This window comes from Schistocerca piceifrons, chromosome 2 (assembly GCF_021461385.2).
Source record: "Schistocerca piceifrons isolate TAMUIC-IGC-003096 chromosome 2, iqSchPice1.1, whole genome shotgun sequence".
Taxonomy (NCBI): domain Eukaryota; kingdom Metazoa; phylum Arthropoda; class Insecta; order Orthoptera; family Acrididae; genus Schistocerca; species Schistocerca piceifrons.
In genome coordinates, this window is record NC_060139.1 from 484,729,568 (window position 1) to 484,748,471 (window position 18,904).

Genomic DNA, 18,904 nt, shown 5'->3' on the forward strand with positions numbered 1-18,904 from the left:
TCACGCCCGTCTGCGTTAGTCTAGTGTGCATTTTCAGCCATCTCGATCTACAAGGTGTTGGCCCAGCTGCCAACACATCAGTGCTAGTCTGCTTTTTATATCCTCCTTGCTTTGCCCATCATGTGTTATTTTACTTCCAAAGTAGCAGCATTCCTTAACTTCGTGTACATTTTAGTCACCAATTTTGATGCTAACTTTAATGCTAAACTCATTTGTGCCACTACTCATTATGTATCTTTTTACTGTTTACTCTCAGTTGATTTTCTGTATTCATTCCATGCAACAGGTCCTGTAACTCTTCTTCACTTTCACTTGAGATAACAATGTAATCAGCAAATCTTATCATTTATTTCTATTCACCAGGAGTTTTAAACCCACTCTTGAACATTTCTTTTATTTCCATCATGGCTTCATTGAAGTTTAAACTGAACAATAGAGGCAAAATAATGCAGCCCTGTCCAACAGCCTTTTTAATCCGAGTTCTTTGTTCTTGTCTTCCATTCTTATTGTTGCCTCTTGATTCTTGTACAAATTGCACGTTACCTGTCTTACCCTATAGCTTACTCCTGTTTTTCTCACAGTTTTTAAATGTCTTAAGCCATTTAAAATTGTTGACTGCTTTTTGTGAGTCAACATGTCTAATGACTGTCTCTTGATTTTTCTTAAGTCTTGCTTCCATTATCAAGCGCAGTGTCATGACTGCCAGTCTGGTGCCTTCACCTGTCTGAAAGCCAAACTGACCGCCTTCTAACAACTCCTCAATTTTATTTTCCATTCTCCTATATTTTATTCGTGTTACCAACTTTGATGCCTTAGATATTAAGCTAATTGTGCAATAAACATCGCACTTTACCTGTTCTTTCTGTTTTCAGGATTGTCTGGCTGGTATTTTTCTGAAAGTCTGATGACAAGTCTCGATTACCATAGACTATACACATTAACTTGAATAGTCATTTGGTTACCATTCTCCCCCCGCAAAAAAAAATATTTTAGAAATTCCAATTATCTATCCCTTCTGTTTTATTTGACTGCAAGTTTTCCAAAGCCTTATCAAACTAAGATTCCAATACTGGATTCCCTATATCTTCTGTGTCAACTCCCATTTCTTTTTTTATCATTTCATCAAACAGTTCCTACCCCTCATAGAGGACTTCAGTGTACTCTTTACATCTATCCACTCTCTCCTCTGCTTTCAACAGTGGAATTCCCATTGCACTTTTAATGTGAATGCCTTGCTTTTAATTTCACCGAAGTTTGTTTTCACTTGTCGATATGCTATATCAGTCCTTTCAATGACCATGGCTTTCTTCACAATTTTCATACAGGCATTGTGTCTTGGCTTCCCCGCACTTCCTATATATGTCAATCCTAAGTGATTTCTGTTGCTGTATTCCTGTCGTTCGTGGACCATTTTTGATTTCTTGGTTGTCGTGACTTTAATATATGCTGAATCAGTTGACTTTTATATATGCTGAATCAGTCATTATGACTATTTCCATTTTGATTTATTCTCAATTTTGCTGCAGCCAGTTCACATTAACTCCTCTGCACTTCACACTTATTTTGTCATAAATAACTTACATTGCCACATTCCTTCATTTGTCAATCAACTGAAATATTGCTTATGTTGCTGAGGGTTTCTTATCAATTATCTTCCTTACACCTATGTTTGTCTGCCAAATTTATGTGACTGCCTTTTTTAGAGATACACATTCCTCTTCAACTGAATTGTGTAATGTGGCATTTTGTCTTCTAGAGCTTTGAACTTGCCTCATCATTCATCAGTGCACCAGTATCCTATTTTGTTCCACACTGGTTTTTCCTGATGATTCTCTCAAACTTCAGTCTACTATCGTCATTACTAAATCGTGATCTGAGTCTACATCTGCTCCTGGATATAGCTTAGAATCCAAAATCTGATTTTGGAATCTCTGCCTCACTGTGATGTAAACCAGCTCTAATCTTCCCATGTCTCTAGGCCTTTTCCATGTATACCCCCCTCCCCTTGTGGCTTTTGAACAGTATATTCACTGTTACTAACTATAATTTATTGCAGAACTCGGTCATTCTCCTCTCTCATTCCTACCACAAAGCCCATATTGTCCAATGACTCTTCTATTCCTTCCCCTGCTACAATGTCCTAATCCCTCATGATTATTAGATTATCATCTCCCTTTACATAATGAATTACCACTAAGCATTTGCCCGTATTTTCTCTGTCTCTTCGTGTTCTGTTTGTGACGTCATCATATATACCTGAACTATTATTGTCATCTTTGGTTTGCTGTCGATTCTCATGAGAACAACCGTATCATTGAAATGTTCACAATAACTCATTCTCTGTCCTACCTTCATATTCAGAAGGAATTTTACTCCTTTACACCATTATCAGCTGCTATTGATATTACCCTATATTTGTCTGACAAGAAATCCTTATCTTCTTTCCATTTCATTTCAGTGAATGTAGAATGGGCCTTTCCATTTCCCTCTTCAGATTTTGTAGCTTCCCTACCATGTCCAAACTTATGACATTCCACACTCATGTCATGTAGAATATTATCTTTTCATTGGTTATTCTGTCTTTCCCTCATGGTTACCCCCCCCCCCCCCCCCCCCCCTCTACCCCTTGGCAATACCCTTCCATAGATCCCAATGGGGGACTAATCTGGAATAATTCACCAATAAAGAGATTATCATGACGCTTCTTTTATTTACTGGCCACATGTCCTGTAGGTACACATTTTGTGTCTTTAATACAGTGATTTCCATTGCCATCTCCATCCTATTTCCATTGATCATTTCTGTTTCTTCCAGATTTTAAGGCCAATTTCCCTTCCTAAGGGCAAGAGATTGCCCTGAAACTCTTCCATCCTCCACTTCTTTGACAACGTCATTGGCAGAATGAGGGTGACTCCTTATACTGGAAGTCTTTGAGTCTTTGGTTGCCACTGATGATGTTTTTTTTTATTCAACTATGTATTAAAATCAAATTGGGTATACGTATGACATAACACATTATCTGTATTATATTATCTGCTCACCTATGATCACATAAGTTGGAAGGACAACAGTATGATAGTCTCAATCTTTGTCATACTACAACATCTACACTCTTAGATTTGCATTTCTACACAGAGTTATATTTCATGTGTAGAAACCAATTTCAGATTGCATTATTTCTTAAAGGTACCCAACTTTGATGAGTTTCGTGCATTTTCATCCGTTCACTACCACCTCTATAGCTAAAGTCGCTAACACACAGTTGTGCAGTGACACTTGACTCAGAGGTAAACCAGTTCAACTCCTGGTGGTGGATGAAATTTTCTCTGCCAGTATTTGGCTGGCAGGGGAAGGAGACGCGATGCAGTTAAATCACTGATCACCAGTCCTTGCACCATTGTCCTGCATTAAACTCCAAACTCTTCACAGTGGCTCATGAAGTGAGGGCATGTGACACTGTTGATTGCGAGTCCAGCCATTGGATGGGAACATTAAACTCAATGGCCCCCTTGGTACTCTTTGCGAGGAGTAGGGTGTGTGCCAGCAGCAGATTTTATCCTCACCCTGCTCTAATCATCTTCAACATGAGCACGACACTATGCTACACACACACACACACACACACACGCACACACACACACACCATTACAGTCATGTGCATTTAACAGATTCACTTCCAGACACAACTCTTATACTTCACAATGGAAAGGTGCCTGCAGGCATGGAGGATTGGAAAAACATTTCCAATTAGATGGCTGAACCTGCCCTTCAGGGCTTACAGCCGTTCATGCCATACAACTTAACTTTAATTAAATTCATTCATTGATTCACAGATTGTGTTCTGACAATCCCATCATGGAAGAGGGCCTTCAGGGATGTGGAACAAGTCAAGTTGTGCAGCAACAGGCAGAAGCAACAACAACTGCATACTTTTTAAATATACTAGCAACAAATTAGGAGTAGCAGTAATCTACACAAACAGATAATTATGATAATTACTACTACTTATATCATATGTATGTTAGGAGAAAAGCAGCTACTTTGGGAAAACGACACTACTCATCCTTCTGTACTACTCAGCTGATGTTATTATCTAATAGTTCAAACAAAGCATGTTAATTTTACACAGATCACTATAGCTGTCATTACTGGCAAAATCAGTATCTATCTCATACAAATATTGGAGTTACTCAGAATTTACATTCCTGATTCTTAAGTATTCAGATATATCATAGAAGGTGATGTATTCTTTCACTTTATGTTTAAATATTTGGTGCTTATAAATCCCCCCCCCCCTCCCCCCTGCCCCTCCTGTCTAGGCAGGTGCACTGATACAACCTTCAAAGTACCGGGTGATCAAAAAGTCAGTATAAATTTGAAAACTGAATAAATTACGGAATAATGTAGATAGAGAGGTACAAATTGACACACATGCTTGGAACGACATGGGGTTTTATTAGAAGCATAAAAATACAAAAGTTCAAAAAATGTCCGACAGATGGCACTTCATCTGATCAGAATAGCAATAATTAGCATAACAAAGTAAGACAAAGCAAAGATGATATTCTTTACAGGAAATGGTCAATATGTCCACCATCATTCCTCAACAATAGCTGTAGTTGAGGAATAATGTTGTGAACAGCACTGTAAAGCATGTCCGGAGTTATGGTGAGGCATTGGTGTTGGATGTTGTCTTTCAGCATCCCTAGAGATGTCGGTCGATCACAATACACTTGCGACTTCAGGTAACCCCAAAGTCAATAATCGCACGGGCTAAGGACTGGGGACCTGGGAGGCCAAGCATGACGAAAGTGACGGCTGAGCACACGATCATCACCAAACGACACGTGCAAGAGATCTTTTACGCGTCTAGCAACATGGGGTGGAGCGCCATCCTGCATAAACATCGTACGTTCCAGCAGGTGTTTATCAGCCAGGCTGGGGATGATGCAATTCTGTAACATATCGGCATACCTCTCACCCATCACGGTAGCAGTTACAAAACCAGAATCACGCATTTCATCGAAGAAAAACGTCCCGATAATGGTAGATGTGGTAAATCCAACCCATATCGTGACTTTCTCATCATGCAATGGAGTTTCCACGACAGTTCTAGGATTTTTGGTAGCCCACATTCTGCAGTTGTGGGCGTTGACAGACCCTCAGAGCGTGAAATGAGCTTCGTCGGTCCACAACACGTTACTAAACCAATCGTCATCTTCCGCCATCTTTTGAAATGCCCACACCGCAAATGCCCTATGCTTCACTATATTGCTAGGTAACAGTTCACTATGCCAATGGATTTTGTACGGAAAGCATCAGAGGGTACGCCTAAGTGCCAACCAAACAGCAGTGTATGGCATGCCGGTCCAATGTGCGACTGCACGAGCGCTGACTTCCCCATGCATAGACAAACCTGCTACAGTCTCCATTTATTCCTGAACTGTCTCAGCAGCATTACGCCTTGTGCTTGGTCGGCCACTACGGGTCTAAACAGCCCGTGGCTTCGAACTTCGAAATCATTCTCGCTACAGCCGCATTTGTCAACGGACCTTTACCCGTTCGAATCCCCTTCCTATGGCAATAGGATCGTAACACAGAACTAGCACATTTCCCATTCTGATAATACAGCTTCACTAAAAGTGCCTTTTCAGGTAACATCAACATGCTGCGACTGCTGGTGCATCTGATTCTCTCTCTCATTACAGCTCCTTTTATACACGATTGTCATGTGCAGTCACTGACATTTTGCTGTCCAGCGCCACCTGTCAGACATTTTGAGAGGTCCCCCCCCCCCCCCCCACTCCCCTAATAAAACCCAAAGTCATTCCAAGCATGTGTGTCAATTTTTACCTCTCTATCTATATTATTCCGTGGTTTATTAAGTTTTCAAATTTATACTGACTTTTTGATCACCCGGTATATGGAAATTGTTTCTACTTGTGGTTGTTAATTACTGACTTCATCCAAAATTCCATCCTGTTATTAACAACAAATACCATTAAGGAGTGTATGTATTGATGTGTAAGAATCCCTAGGTGTCTGAAGAGACTAGTACAAGACATTCAGTTGAACATTACATGACAATCTTGTTGCATGCTTGTGTAAAATAAACATACCTTAGCTGCAACATCACAGAAGATTGTTCAGTAGGACAGGATTGAGTGCCAGCATATGAAGTATGTTAGCAATCTTTTCTGAAAGTCGACACAGTGAGAGAGATTTTTGAGTGTAGAGCAGGCAGAACTGAGCTTTTTTGGTAACTTTTCCACATCTTGTGCCACCTCAATTTAGTATATATCTGGATAGTAAGAAACTTTGTCCTTGGAGTTTCAAGTAGTGTACAACCACTGTTCTCTACTTCTAGAACCTGTAAATCATTTTTAGTTTTTTGGAGCTGCATGATACGAGTTTTTGTAAGAGAGGGTTAAGGTGTTAGCTACGAATCAATTATAAGCCTTTTCCATTATACTGCTGGTTGTGTCAATTATGGATACATCTGGACGTTTTATCAATATTCTTGTGTCATCAGCGAAAATAACAGTTCTTCAAGAGTCCACAATGCTTGGTGCCTAACTAAAAAAGTTGAAATCACCACTTCTTGATGTTATACCCTTAAAGAAAAACTTATCCCATATCTTCATGGGGGCCAGCATGTTAATCTGGACATTCATGGTAGAGGGCAGATGGATGCCCTTCCTGTCATCCGCTTCCCCTACAGGATGGAATCTTTTTACCCTATCTGTTTGTGTCTAGTGTTAGCCCTCATAAAAGTGTGAGAACATTTTCCAAAGTGTTTGCAAATTGTGTAACTGAGGTGGAGTGTGTGTACCAGCCTGATATGCACCTAGTCAGAAGTGAGAAACCACCTGGAACCCACATACAGGCTGGTCGGCACACCAGCCCTCATCATTAATCTGCCAGGCAGATTTTACCTGGGGCCACTGTGCCTTCCCAAATTTCAGAAGTGGCATGGTAACACTTGCATCTATCCAGGCAGGGCCTCCACAAACAAAACCTTAACACAATGTATCTCACTTTTTGGCCTTATGTTAGTTAAACAGAATTTAAATTAGACACTGTTTTTATAAGAATGATATAATTGTTTCTCCTTCTTAGTCTTGTTCCTTCTCTGTGAGGATAAGACAAAAATGTAAATAGGGAGATACAAGAATATGACTTATTTTGAACAGCTTCTGAAGAAACAGACATTGGTGATCTTGCAGTTTTACTAAATTTATGAAATTTTTTCACAGTTGTGGAATCTTTCTGATATAAGCTACATTAAGAATGAAGATATTACCTACTGGTGCAACATGAAAATTTGTGCTGGACTGGGAATCAAATCCAGGTTCTAGTCCTGGTCTGGCACAAATTTTTGTGTGTCCCCAGTAGGTGATATCTTCATACGTAATGCAACTAATATCAGAAAGATTCCACAATTGTGAATAAATTTCATATAAAATTATGAGAATGTGTATTATTGTTATATTGTTGTAGCTGCAAGAGGCCAGTACTTCGGGGGCAGATACCGCTGATCACAGAGCATCTCATCTCTCATCATCAAGGAGAGTCCCAGTGAGATATAACACAGCACACTCTGATAATAGTGAAGATGATGATGATGATGAAGATGATGAAGATGAAGATGATGATGATGTTCAAGCTGCAACTTTGGAAGGGTAATAGTTTAATTTTTCATATAATTTCAGGATTATTGAAAAATATCAACAATGTTTAGTATGTTGTGTGAATATGGCATGCTGCAACTTATACCATGAAACAAACAGTTCTAGCACTGTGTGGCATGAAGTCTGAGAACAGTGGCATCAAACCATCTTCAGGTTGTGTTTGGTATCCTAGTTAGATATATGCAACCTTTTGGCCAGCAGTGTAAAGTGGATGCACATACTGCACCTGTGCAATGCTTAGTATTTTTTGAGATGAAACCAATGTGAAATTTTTTGGTTTTGATACGGTGGATTATCAGAATTCGAGAATATTTGCGATATGGTGATGGCTCAATGTTCCACATTTTATTATGAAATCCAACAAGAGCATCACACATGCAGCTTCACTGCAGAGAGCTCATTGATTGACTGTGAGCAACATTCTTCTAGATATGTGACCACATTGTCAATGTATAACAATCTCCACCATTTCGGCCACTGCTACAAATGGCATTCCTCTGAGTGTTGTGCTGACAGTGGCTGAAATGATGGAGAATTGTACATGTTGGCAATGCCATCATACACCCAGAAGAATTTTATTGACAGTGACAACAACTGTGGAAGCCTATGCTTACATATTGATGATGTTACTGATGCACATAACAAAATAAGTGCCACTGTGCATTCAGTGTTTCTGTCACAGTGGAATTCTGGTTACAAATTATCCCAGCTCACATGTTCACACTGAACTTTTAGTCACTTTCACATATGGATTTTTCCATCCAGATATGAGTAGTGTGCAAGTTCACAATGCTGCTTTGAGTGAATGTGCATTTGTCAGTAAATAACACCAAAGAAGAAAACTGTGGCTGGAGAGTGTATCACAGTAAATACTGTTGTGGAAAGTGTACTTGTTCTGGATAGTCTTCCACTACTATTGCCTAGATATTCTGTTGTTGGTGTAGGTGTATCTGTTGTTCTCAGACTACTGTCTGTACATTAGCATGAGATGTGCACAATGCTTGTGTCACTTCATGTGTGCTGGTGAATGGTTCTTCTTTAGTGTTCCAAAATGTCCTCTACAAATGCGACTGTTCAAACTGATTGTGGATGACTGGCATCCATGTGTGACACTTAGTACTGGACAGATATTCAGCATAAATGAAACAGTGTTCATAATTCCTTACCTCCAACTTAACCTTACCACCCTGCCCCAGGTCCCTTACTCAGAATACCAACCTTGCAGTAGAAGAAAGAACAGCCATACACAACCTCTAAACAATTCCTGACCTAATCATCCTATCTGCAGACAAAGGTTCCACCACCGTTGTTATGAACTGCAGTGATTACCTGGCAGAAGATCTCTGCTAGTTATCTGACTGCTCTGCCTATAAACTCTGCCAGAGTGATCCTATCCCTAAAGCCCAATACAAACTCTAATCCCTGCTTAAAGTGTTAGGCCCTTCCAAGAACATGTCCCCTGAATCCATTTCCCATCTCATCCCTATGACACTCTGCACACCCACCTTCTACAAGCTTCCCAACATCCCCAAACACAACAGTCCTGGATGCCCTATTGTGGCTGGTTATTGTGCCCCCACTGAAAGAATGTCAGCTCTCATTGACCAACATCTCCAACCAATTGCCCATAACCTAGCCTCCCATGTCAGAGACACCAACCACTTCCTTCACCGACTCTCTACCACCCTCACCTCTTTACCTACTGTATTCCTACTCATCACTGTTGACACCACCTGCCTATATATCAGCATCCCTCATGCTCATGATCATACCACTATTGAACTCTACCTTTCCAAACATCCTTCAGACTCCAGATCTACTACCTCATTCCTTAAACACCATAGTAACTTTATCCTAACCCACAACTGCTTCTTATTTTGAAGGGAAGGTGTATAAACAAATCTGCAGCACAGCCATGGGTACTTGTATGGCACCCTCCTATGCCAACCTTTCTATGGGTCATCTAGAAGTGACCTTCCTAGCCTCCCAAAACACCAGACCCCCAATCTGGTTCAGGTTCATTGATGATACCTTCATGATCTGGACTCAAGGCCAAGGCACCGTACCTTCGTTGATTCACGATCTCAACACCTTCTCCCCCATGTGCTTCACTTGGTCCTCCTCATCCCAGCTTGTTGTATGTTGACCTCCTCCACCTGTGATGGCTCCAGCATTTTAACAGCTGTCATGCCTTTCACACCAAAAATCACTCCCATATTGCCTGGCCACTCAGACACTCAGAGACAGTGTATCTGCAGTGACAAAAACTCCCTTGCTCAGTATACTGAGGGTCTCACCAGGGCCTTCACAGACAGGCATTATCCCCCAGATCCCCCTGTGCCGTTTCTCCTCACACCCCCAATACTCCCTCTACCCCCAAGAACCAGCCACAAAGGAGTGTCCCCTTCATCACCCTGTACCACCCCAAACTGGAACAACTGAACCACATCCTTCGCCAGGTCTTTGATTACCTATCATGATGCCCTGAAATGAGGGACATCCTACCCGAGATACTTCCGGCCCTCGTAAAGTGTGTTCCGTCACTCACCCAACCTCCACAACAACCTAGTCCATACCTATGTCACTCCCAATCCCAACCCCTTGCCACAAGGATCATGTCCCTGTGGAAGACCCATGTGCAAAACCTGCCCATTCTACCCACCCAGCACTTCCTATCCCATCCTGTCACAGGTTTATCCTATCCTATCAGGGGCTGGGCCACCTATGAAAGCAGCCGTGTCATTAACCAGCTCTACTGCAATCATTGCACAGCTTTTTATATTGCTATGACTACAACCAAGCAGCCATCCACCAGGATTAATGGCCACTACCAAACTGTGGCCAAGAGCAAAGTAGACACCTGTGGCACAACATGCAGCTGAACACAACACACTTGATTTCAATGGCTGCTTCACTACATGAGCCATCTGGATACTTCCCTCCATCACCAACTTTTCTGAAGTGTGCAGATGGGAGTTATCCTTATAACAAATTCTCGGCTCCTATAATTATCCTGGTGTCAACCTATGGTAACATACTGTCCTCACACCTTCTCCCTACAGTTCCCACCCCCTCTGTCCTATCATCTCCTCCCCATTCTCATCTCCCACCATGTTTGCTGCCCTCTGCCAATGCACCTTCCCGTCTTTTCCGTTCCTCTCATTTTTCCTCCTTTTTCCCACCTCCCTGCCCCACAACCTCCTGACATTGCACTTGTTGGCATTCTAGTCCCTGTACACTCAACCAGAGAGTGTTCGTTTCTCTCCCCACCCGTACACTACTAACCCTTCACCTTCCCCGCCCTCTCGAGTGTGCTGCTTACATCTCTTGTGATAGTTGCATTGCAGTCAGAGATGCTGGAGTTGGCAGTTGTATGTGTGTGATATGTGCTTGCTTATGTGTATGAATGGTGTGTGTGACTCCCTCTTACCAATGTAGGCTGTGGCCAAAAGTTTTATGTATGTGTCTTTTAATCGTGCCTGTCTGCAACTTGACATGTATCCTTTATGGTAAGTAGCAATCTGTCTTTTCCTACATTGTTGATATTCCTATCTGGAGTTTCCATTGTTTGACAGTATTCATAAGATTAGTTAATTTGTTTGTACCACACAGTACTGCTGAACATACAGAAGAATGTAACAAGCATAGAAAACATACTTTCCTCTATGTATATTCTACAGTTTTGTAAAAACTTCAAGTAGAAAATACAGTACCTGCTTGCGTCTTTCTGGTCTCTCATAGTCTTTGCTCAGTTTCTGCAAATACCAAATTATGTGGACTCTATCTTTTGGGGAGACTTTCCATCTGTGATTGTGTATCAGCTCCACTGTTACCATCAGGTTTAGAAACCACATATAAATCAGTTAGTTACTTATGGGAAAGCAGTTTTTTTCCTCACCTTCTGCTGTATATATTTAAATTTATTCTTGACTGGTTTCAGTATTTCAACCATCATCAATGGATGCAACATTATACATCAATTAGATAAAAAACGCATGTTTCTCAGTTTTGGTCCAATAGATGGATAATTTTTCTTCCAGTGATGGAGGTTAAAATAACTAAAACCGGTCAAGAATAAATTTAAATATATACAGCTGATGGCAGAAAAAATGCTTTCCATTTAATATGTTGCAGCTGCAAATACAAATTATTAGTTACTTGTGGGCTGGTACGTGTTGTAGGGTGTCAACAACATTACTGGATTGCTACTCTTATCCAGTTATGATAGGAACAAAGGACTATGGGAAGAGAGAATTATTACGAGTACAAAGGACTGTGGAAAGATGTGTCACATATAAAGAATGCCATTATGGTCAGTCTGTATATGGCGTATTTTGCACTAGTGTACACATAGCTCACTTATGTAATTGAAGTATGGGTTGTGGTGCAACCAGGGATATCAACATTGTATTTCTCTTTGAAAAAAAGAGGCAGTTTTAATCCTCAGTGACCGTGAGTCATGTAAAGGGATGTTCAAGAGTAAGAAATTACTTACACTGCCTGCCACCAACATAGACTAATTCTGAAATACAAATAGCTAATAGTTTAAACAACAATAGAACACATTCTGAGGTAGCAAGGAATAGTTAATTTGACAAATGTATGAGCTAAATATTGTAACCTGCATAATTGTCTGCTGTTATTGGAGATAAGAGATGTAGAATCATTTCAACAAAAGGCAAAAGCATGCCAGAGAATACCATAAATAATCAAATGCTCTCAAACATATGAGGGTCATTGCAACACTCATGGATGCTGAACAATTAAAAAATTCTGAAGTATGCAAATGGAAGGTTAGTTTTGCCAGCCGGTGTGGCTGAGCAGTTCTGGGCACTTCAGTCTGGAACCGCGCATCCGCTACGGTCACAGGTCCGAATCCTGCCTCAGGCATGGATGTGTGTGATGTCCTTAGGTTAGTTAGGTTTAAGTAGTTCTAAGTTCTAGGGGACTGATGACCTCAGATGTTAAGTCCGATAGTGCTCAGAGCCATGTGAACCATTTGAAGGTTAGTTAATGTGTAAATATTACGTGTAGGGAGATGGATGAGCGCATGCACCACTGTATAGACATAGCACGAGAGAAAAAATGAAAGGAAGTTTATCATTATAAATGTGTTTTACTGTCAGTTGCAACAGTACACAATAGTACATTACAGACTACACACATTCTGTGGCATCAGGAGTCTCCCCAAGAATCCACAGTAATGTGATGTGATGCTAGACAGCGGTCCTTTCCAGGAGAACAAAGAGTGAAGAGAGATCACAGTGTGTGTTGTGCAACCATTCAGGATGTATGTTACTTGACTTGAACGGGCTCATACATAAACATTGCAGTTCACCGTGGAAGGAACGTGCGTCAATGCTATGAGGGGCTTGTGGAAGTGATAAGAAATGCTGCTCTACCATATCAAATGGTTGCTTGGTGGGTAGATGAATTCAGGTGTGGCAGAGCTGCCATGGCCAACATGAACTGATCCGGGTGGCCTGTCAGTGTGCCTATGAACTGTGCTCGTACCCAGGTCACCCAATGCTTGGAGAATGACAGAAGGCAGACATTGCGGGACTTACAGCACCATTCTGGTATAGAGAAGACAATAATCTACATGATTTTATGCAATGGGCTACACATGCATAAAGTTGCTGCAAATGGGTGCTTCAAGCACTAAGTGCAGTGAAAAAGTGGACACATTACGAAACTTGTTGTATGCATCTAGCACTTTATGCTTTTGAGAATTGCCACCATATACGAATTTTTAGGCCAGGGCCTATGAGCCAGAACTGAAATGCCAGTCCACAGAATGGCATCATTCAGTTTCACCACACAGCCCGAAATTTTGTTGCAGTCTCTCTCCTGTCAAGTTAATGGTCATCATAGCCTATGGCATTAGAGGAACAATCTTGTGCCCTTTAATCCCACATGGGCAAAATTGTAATTCACTATACTACTGTTTGCACAATCCTGCAAAAACACCTATGATAGACTATTCGGGAAAAATGTCCTGAACGTCTACATGACGCATTAGTTTTTCAGGACAATGCGAGAGCCCATACAGCATGTGTGCGGAATCTGCTCACGCGATGAGGATGGGAAGTACTGGAGCATCCACCATATTTGCCAGACTTATCATCTCGTGATAATCACCTCATACCAAAACTGAAAGAGCCATTGCATGGAACATGCTTTTGAACACACAGTAGTGATGCATTAGGTCCGACGATTCACTCACGATGAGGCCATGAATATTTGGCGTCTTCCACAGCATTGGCAATGTGTGATAGATTCATTGGGAGACTATTTTGAGAGACTCTTAAGATGTAACAGGTCCTGCTATGTACTATTGCGTACTGTTGGAACTGACAGTAAAACACATTTGAAATAAAATTTGTTTCAATTTTTTTCTTGTGCTATATCTTTAAGGCAGTGTGTGTGTTCATCCACCTCACTACATGTAATGACTTTTGCAATGACCCTCTTATTTATGATGCAGGTTATGAGACATGTGTATCCCAAAGTAAAAAGTAACAGGAAAATTAAAAAGTGAATTTTTATCGTTGTCAGTAAAACAACTCACTTAATTTAGCATCATTCTACAGCACTTGAATTAACCAGCAGGTTTTACAGTTTGGCAATAGGTGGTAGTAGAGTCCCACTCATGAGCCATCTCAGCATATACAAAATGCCAAACCAACTGTGTACAGGAAGATTATCTCATCATAATAATCTGTGTGACAAACAATTTTCTGCTTCAGTCAAAATGTAGTCTCAGCATTGTGGTAATCAGAAGTGTATTATACTAACAAAATGTAATGGATCCAGGGAAGTGATGATAGGGAGGGATTAGTGGGAACTTCTATAGAAATGCTCATGAGACTATCCTGAATTTAAAAAAAGTTTTTTTTTTAAAGAAGACACTTTCTTTTCTGCCTGTTTTTCAAAATTAAATATTGCTGCTGTTTGTCATTTCATGTTATAACTAGCAGAAGGTGTTTTTAAAATGTTCTGCCTAGGATAGTTAAAGACAATTGTACTTGAGATAAAGATGATTAATTTCAAGTGCATGCATGATTTCTTTAATGTCTTCTATTTTCAGAATCAGAATTTTATTGTCTTGTAACAACATGTCAAATCATTTATTTATTTTACAGGAGAATTATCAAACTTATAACTAAAATAGGTTGTACATGGAATACAACATTTACTAGAAATATACAGGGTGTCCCATTTATCTTGACCACCCTAAATAACTGTTTGTCCAGATGCAAATTTCAAAGTGTTTCAAGCAAATGTTCTTTAGCCATCAGGGGGGACATCAGTCAGCAAAATTGCCTTTGTTGTAGGTATGTTTTTTACATACATGGGTAGATCACATTACTGATGAGGAGGTATTGAATAGAATTGGGGAGAAGAGGAGTTTGTGGCACAGCTTGACAAGAAGAAGGGACCAGTTAGTACGACACATTCTGAGGCATCAAGGGATCACAAATTTAGCATTGGAGGGCAGCCTGGAGGGTAAAAATTGTAGAGGGAGACCAAGACATGAATACACTAAGCAGATTCAGAAGGATGTAGGTTGCAGTAAGTCTTGGGAGATGAAGAAGCTTGCACAGGATAGAGTACCATGGAGAGTTGCATGAAACCAGTCTCAGGACTGAAGACCACAACAACACAAACTGTTTTTTACAAAGATATGAACAGCGGCACAACTTTTTTAAATGGCACCCTGTATTTTTTATTCGGTAATTCATTTCCTCTCCTAAAGATGTATTCAAAAACGTATCACAGTGTACCATACACTGAAACACAATGTTATTAATTACATAACACAACATTGACTTTGAGCCTGGGATCACAAACTCGTCCACTTGCTGGGGCTGTCAGGAAACAAATGAAAACCAGGTAAAAACATAACACAAAATTGACTTTCACTCTCCCGTACCATTGCCCAGGAGTAGAATATTCAGAGGTGCTCAAAGTGGTGACCCTGGACACCGATACACTGGTGCACCTCGTTGAATGGAAGAATTATTTACTGCCTGCTGAAGAGAATTACGAGCAAGCATGATACGTTCCTGTACGTCCTCTGGGAATATCACGATAGACAACGTCTTTAATGCTTCCCCAAAGAAAAAAGTCCAGTTGATTTAAATCAGGAGACCTAGCAGTCCAAGTAACTGTTCCTCCTTGACCAATCCATCTGGTAGCATACCTTTGGTTCAGAACATGACGTGCACCAAGGCATTATGTGCTGGACAGCCATCATGTTGATACCACATAAGCATTCTGGTTCTTAGCGGCACTTCATCCAGAAGAGGAGGAAGAATTCGTTTGAGGAAGTTGGCATACACTGTGCCGTTTCGACTACCATTGATGAAATAAGGGCCAATAATTGTAGTACCAAGTATGCCACACCAGATGTTAACCCTCCATTGATGCTGATCATGGGTTGTCACTATACCAATAATGTATGTTCCTTGTATTTACTGAAGAAACTGCAAAAAGGTGGGAATTTAAGGAGATGGGACCTGGATAAACTGAAAGAACCAGAGGTTGTACAGAGTTTCAGGGAGAGCATAAGGGAACAATTGACAGGAATGGGGGAAAGAAATACAGTAGAAGAAGAATGGGTAGCTTTGAGGGATGAAGTAGCGAAGGCAGCAGAGGATCAAGTAGGTAAAAGACAAGGGCTAATAGAAATCCTTGGGTAACAGAAGAAATATTGAATTTAATTGATGAAAGGAGAAAATATAAAAATGCAGTAAATGAAACAGGCAAAAAGGAATACAAATGTCTCAAAAATGAGATCGACAGGAAGTGCATAGTGGCTAAGCAGGGATGGCTAGAGGACAAATGTAAGGATGTAGAGGCCTATCTCACTAGGGGTAAGATAGATACTGCCTACAGGAAAATTAAAGAGACCTTTGGAGATAAGAGAACGACTTGTATGAATATCAAGAACTCAGATGGAAACCCAGTTCTAAGCAAAGAAGGGAAAGCAGAAAGGTGGAAGGAGTATATAGAGGGTCTATACAAGGGCGATGTACTTGAGGACAATATTATGGAAATGGAAGAGGATGTAGATGAAGATGAAATGGGAGATATGATACTGCGTGAAGAGTTTGACAGAGCACTGAAAGACCTGAGTTGAAACAAGGCCCCCGGAGTAGACAACATTCCATTGGAACTACTGACGGCCTTGGGAGAGCCAGTCCTGACAAAACTCTACCATCTGGTGAGCAAGATGTACAAAACAGGCGAAATACCCTCAGACTTCAAGAAGAATATAATAATTCCAATCCCAAAGAAAGCAGGTGTTGACAGATGTGAAAATTACCGAACTATTAGTTTAATAAGTCACAGCTGCAAAATACTAACACGAATTCTTTACAGACGAATGGAAAAACTGGTAGAAGCCGACCTCAGGGAAGATCAGTTTGGATTCCGTAGAAACACTGGAACACGTGAGGCAATACTGACCTTACGACTTATCTTAGAAGAAAGATTAAGGAAAGGCAAACCTACGCTTCTAGCATTTGTAGACTGAGAGAAAGCTTTTGACAATGTTGACTGGAATACTCTCTTTCAAATTCTAAAGGTGGCAGGGGTAAAATACAGGGAGCGAAAGGCTATTTACAATTTGTACAGAAACCAGATGGCAGTTATAAGAGTCGAGGGACATGAAAGGGAAGCAGTGGTTGGGAAGGGAGTAAGACAGGGTTGTAGCCTCTCCCCGATGTTGTTCAATCTGTATATTGAGCAAGCAGTAAAGGAAACAAAAGAAAAATTTGGAGTAGGTATTAAAATTCATGGAGAATAAATAAAAACTTTGAGGTTCGCCGATGACATCGTAATTCTGTCAGAGACAGCAAAGGACTTGGAAGAGCAGTTGAATGGAATGGACAGTGTCTTGAAAGGAGGATATAAGATGAACATCAACAGAAGCAAAACAAGGATAATGGAATGTAGTCTAATTAAGTCGGGTGATGCTGAGGGAATTTGATTAGGAAATGAGACACTTAAAGTAGTAAAGGAGTTTTGCTATTTGGGGAGCAAAATAACTGATGATGGTCGAAGTAGAGAGGATATAAAATGTAGACTGGCAATGGCAAGGAAAGCGTTTATGAAGAAGAGAAATTTGTTAACATCGAGTATAGATTTAAGTGTCAGGAAGTCATTTCTGAAAGTATTTGTATGGAGTTTAGCCATGTATGGAAGTGAAACATGGATGATAAATAGTTTGAACAAGAAGAGAATAGAAGCTTTCGAAATGTGGTGCTACAGAAGAATGCTGAAGATTAGATGGGTAGATCACTAACTAATGAGGAAGTATTGAATAGGATTGGGGAGAAGAGAAGTTTGTGGCACAACTTGACCAGAAGAAGGGATCGGTTGGTAGGACATGTTCTGAGGCATCAAGGGATCACCAATTTAGTATTGGAGGGCAGCGTGGAGGGTAAAAATCATAGAGGGAGACCAAGAGATGAATACACTAAGCAGATTCAGAAGGATGTAGGTTGCAGTAGGTACTGGGAGATGAAAAAGCTTGCACAGGATAGAGTAGCATGGAGAGCTGCATCAAACCAGTCTCAGGACTGAAGACCACAACAACAACACAACTTGTATTTACCTGTCCTTTGTTTTGAAGGAACATTCGTTCAGTAAAAAGAACGTTGGAGAAGAAGTTTGGGTTGGCGAGGATTTGCTGCTGTGCCGACTGACAGAACTATACACGATTCTGGAAATCATTCCCAAGCAATTTTTGATGTAGGTGTACATGGTAAGGATGCAACCAGTGACATGTAAGAATACGATGAACACTGGTTTTAGGAATGCCAATCTCATGTTCAAGCTGTCATGTGCTCACATATGGATTCGTAGCAATGGAAGCAAGAACAGTAACTTCAGCAGCTTCGTCTGTGCGAGTGCTATGACGATTGCGTTGTCGTGGGTTGAAACTTCCCTTTTCCTGAAGCGTCGCAACAAGACGAGAAAACATCCATCAGGAAGGTGGGTTCTTGTCAGGATATTGCTCTCTGTACAGTTCTACTGCCTGTATAGCATTTCACCTACCTTCAGCAATAACAACAACAACAACAACAGAAACATTATGTCGATGCAGTTTGTAGGAAGGACAGCCTTTACTGTGTGCCTACTCTGCACAACAGTATTTAAAAGGACTAAACTACTGCACTATGTGTATCTATACATAAGAAAAC

The 18,904-nt window shown here is 40.7% G+C and overlaps 1 protein-coding gene across 2 annotated transcripts in view; it reads left to right on the top strand.

Moving 5' to 3' along the window:
* The window catches only part of LOC124776821 (intraflagellar transport protein 46 homolog), a 147,362-nt gene that overhangs the window by 30,952 nt on the left and 97,506 nt on the right, over positions 1 to 18,904 (top strand). For both annotated transcript variants that reach the window (XM_047251976.1, XM_047251977.1), the window contains one exon: positions 7,501 to 7,682. In XM_047251976.1, the coding sequence (XP_047107932.1) occupies positions 7,501 to 7,682 (182 nt within the window). The remainder of the gene's footprint in view (positions 1 to 7,500; positions 7,683 to 18,904) is intronic.